The sequence below is a fragment of the Pinus tabuliformis genome, chromosome 3_1 (genome assembly GCF_031772625.1).
Source record: "Pinus tabuliformis cultivar Carrire ecotype Pingquan chromosome 3_1, CPIR1, whole genome shotgun sequence".
NCBI lineage: Eukaryota > Viridiplantae > Streptophyta > Pinopsida > Pinales > Pinaceae > Pinus > Pinus tabuliformis.
Window position 1 is genome coordinate 497,221,048 of NC_142301.1, and position 2,264 is coordinate 497,223,311.

The following is a 2,264-nucleotide window of genomic DNA, read 5'->3' on the forward strand; positions in this document are numbered from 1 at the left end:
AGATGTTTGATCTCAAAATCGAATCCACTTAGAAAATCTACCGACTGAGCTTGCCTAACATTTAAAGTGGGTTGTTTGAAGTAATTATTCAAGCTATGATGATTAGTCATTAACATAAACGTCTTACCCATCAAATAGTGACGCCACATCTTTAAAGCATGAATGACAACTGTCAATTCTAAGTCGTAAGCGGAATATTTCTACTCGTGCTCCTTTAATTTCGTGGGCTCATAGGCGATTACCCTCCCATATTGCATTAATACTCCAGCTACCCCTTCCTTACTGGCATCTGTACACACCACATAGTCCTTGCTTGGATCTACTATGCTTAAAATTGGCGCGGTGGTGAGAAGATGCTTAAGCTGCTCAAAATTATTTTGACATTCTGCTGTCCATTTAAAAAATTTTCCCTTTTTCTGTAGGGAGGTAATAGGATAGGCCACTCTAGAGAATCCTTCCACAAACCGTCTATAGTATCTTGCCAATCCCATAAAAGATCTTATATCAGCTACATCCTTTGGCAATGGCCATTCCATTATGGTCTTTATCTTCTCGGGGTCCACCGCGATTCCATCCTGGGTAATAATGTGGCCTAAGTATTGAATTTGTTCCTTGAAAAAAATCACACTTGCTGAATTTAGCATACAATTGATGTTCCCAGAGAGTCTACAACACTATTATGAGGTGTTCCTTATGTTCTTCAATATTCCGGGAATAGATCAACATATCATCAATAAATATTAACACATATTTATCTAAATATTGATAAAATATATTGTTCATTAGACACATAAAGGTCGCAGAGGCGTTGGTTAGCCTGAAGGGTAACACTACAAACTCATAGTGCGCATAGAGGGTACTAAAAGTTGTTTTAGCTATGTCTTCTTCCTTGATTCTGATCTGGTGGTACTCGGATCGTAAATCAATTTTTGAAAATACCGTTGCCCCTTTTACTTGGTCAAATAGTTAATCTATGTGAGGCAATGGGTACTTGATCCTAATATTCAACTTATTCAGTTGACGATAGACCATACACATACGTAGGGTCCCATCCTTCTTTTTGACGAATAGCACAGGGGCTCCCGAGGGCGACACACTGGGGCAGATGTAGTTTTTATCCAGCAGCTCCTGTAATTGCATTTTTAGTTCCGTCAGTTCTGGCGTGCTCATCGATAAGGAGCTCGGGACACCGGGGCTACTCCTAGCACCACTTCAATGGTGAAATCTATGTCTCTCTTTGGTGGCAACCCTGGTATTTCTTCAGGGAATACATCTGTAAAACTATGAATCATTGGGATACTTTTCAGAGTTACAGACTTGTCCTTTGAATTGGCATAACCAACCTGAATATCATAAATCTGGCATTTTTTTCTGATGCGCTTTTCTAGTTGAGAGGTAGTTATTAGTTGTAATTTTAATGGTCTCAGGATGCCTTGCATCTCCTGTTTGTCTCCTTGCTCATTCTTGTAACATATAGTTTTTGTTTTACAATTTATAATGGACCAATGCTTTTCCAGCCAGTCCATGCCTATCAAGACGTCATACGATCCTAGGGGAAGTACATTTAGATCTGCCACCAAAGGCTGACCTGCTATTTCCAAAGGACAATTATTGATCTTGGCCAACATATGTCTCTTTGCCCCTGTTGCTAGTTGTACTAGCCAGGGGTTTTTAAACTTGACAATTTGTAATTTACATTGCTCAACTATCTTAGGACTAACATAACTTAACATAGCTCCAAGATCAATTAAAACAGATACAATATGATCAAAGATTTTACCTTCAAATTCCACCATAGTCGGCTAGTATTCTGCCTGATGATCTTCAAGGGCAGCATTAATTTTCAGAATACTCCGGGCTATGTCGCCTATCGTATATGCCTCGTGAATCTGCGAAATCTGTTCAGTGCCTTTCTGGTTAGGAAAATTCTTAATATAATGTGGCCCTCCACAACCCCAACATTGCACTGGAGGTCTAGTTGTCGCTTCGATCTCAGTTATGCCTGATTGCTCACTGGGTTTGGGTTCATGGGAATGTCTAAATCTGGACTGATTTCTATGAAGATTTCTGTTGATCTGACCCTTGGGAGATCCTTTGCTGATATTGCCACGATTTCCCTTATTGCCCACAACAAACTTACTGCCCTTCTTGTCAGTCCATTTCTTCCCCATAACTTGTCCTTTCTTCTTGCTTTGCTAATAGCATATCTTGGCCTTTCGTATGACCTCATCCATCATTTTTGGGTTATCGAACTAAATTTACTC

General features: G+C 39.8%; 1 protein-coding gene across 1 annotated transcript; it reads right to left on the reverse strand.

Moving 5' to 3' along the window:
• Positions 1–1,166: 1,166 nt before the first annotated feature.
• LOC149187986 (uncharacterized) lies at positions 1,167–1,796 on the reverse strand. Its single transcript, XM_089409847.1, has one exon. It carries the CDS (start codon positions 1,794–1,796, stop codon positions 1,167–1,169), a length of 630 nt encoding a protein of 209 aa, XP_089265973.1.
• Between the last annotated feature and the right edge of the window lie 468 nt (positions 1,797–2,264).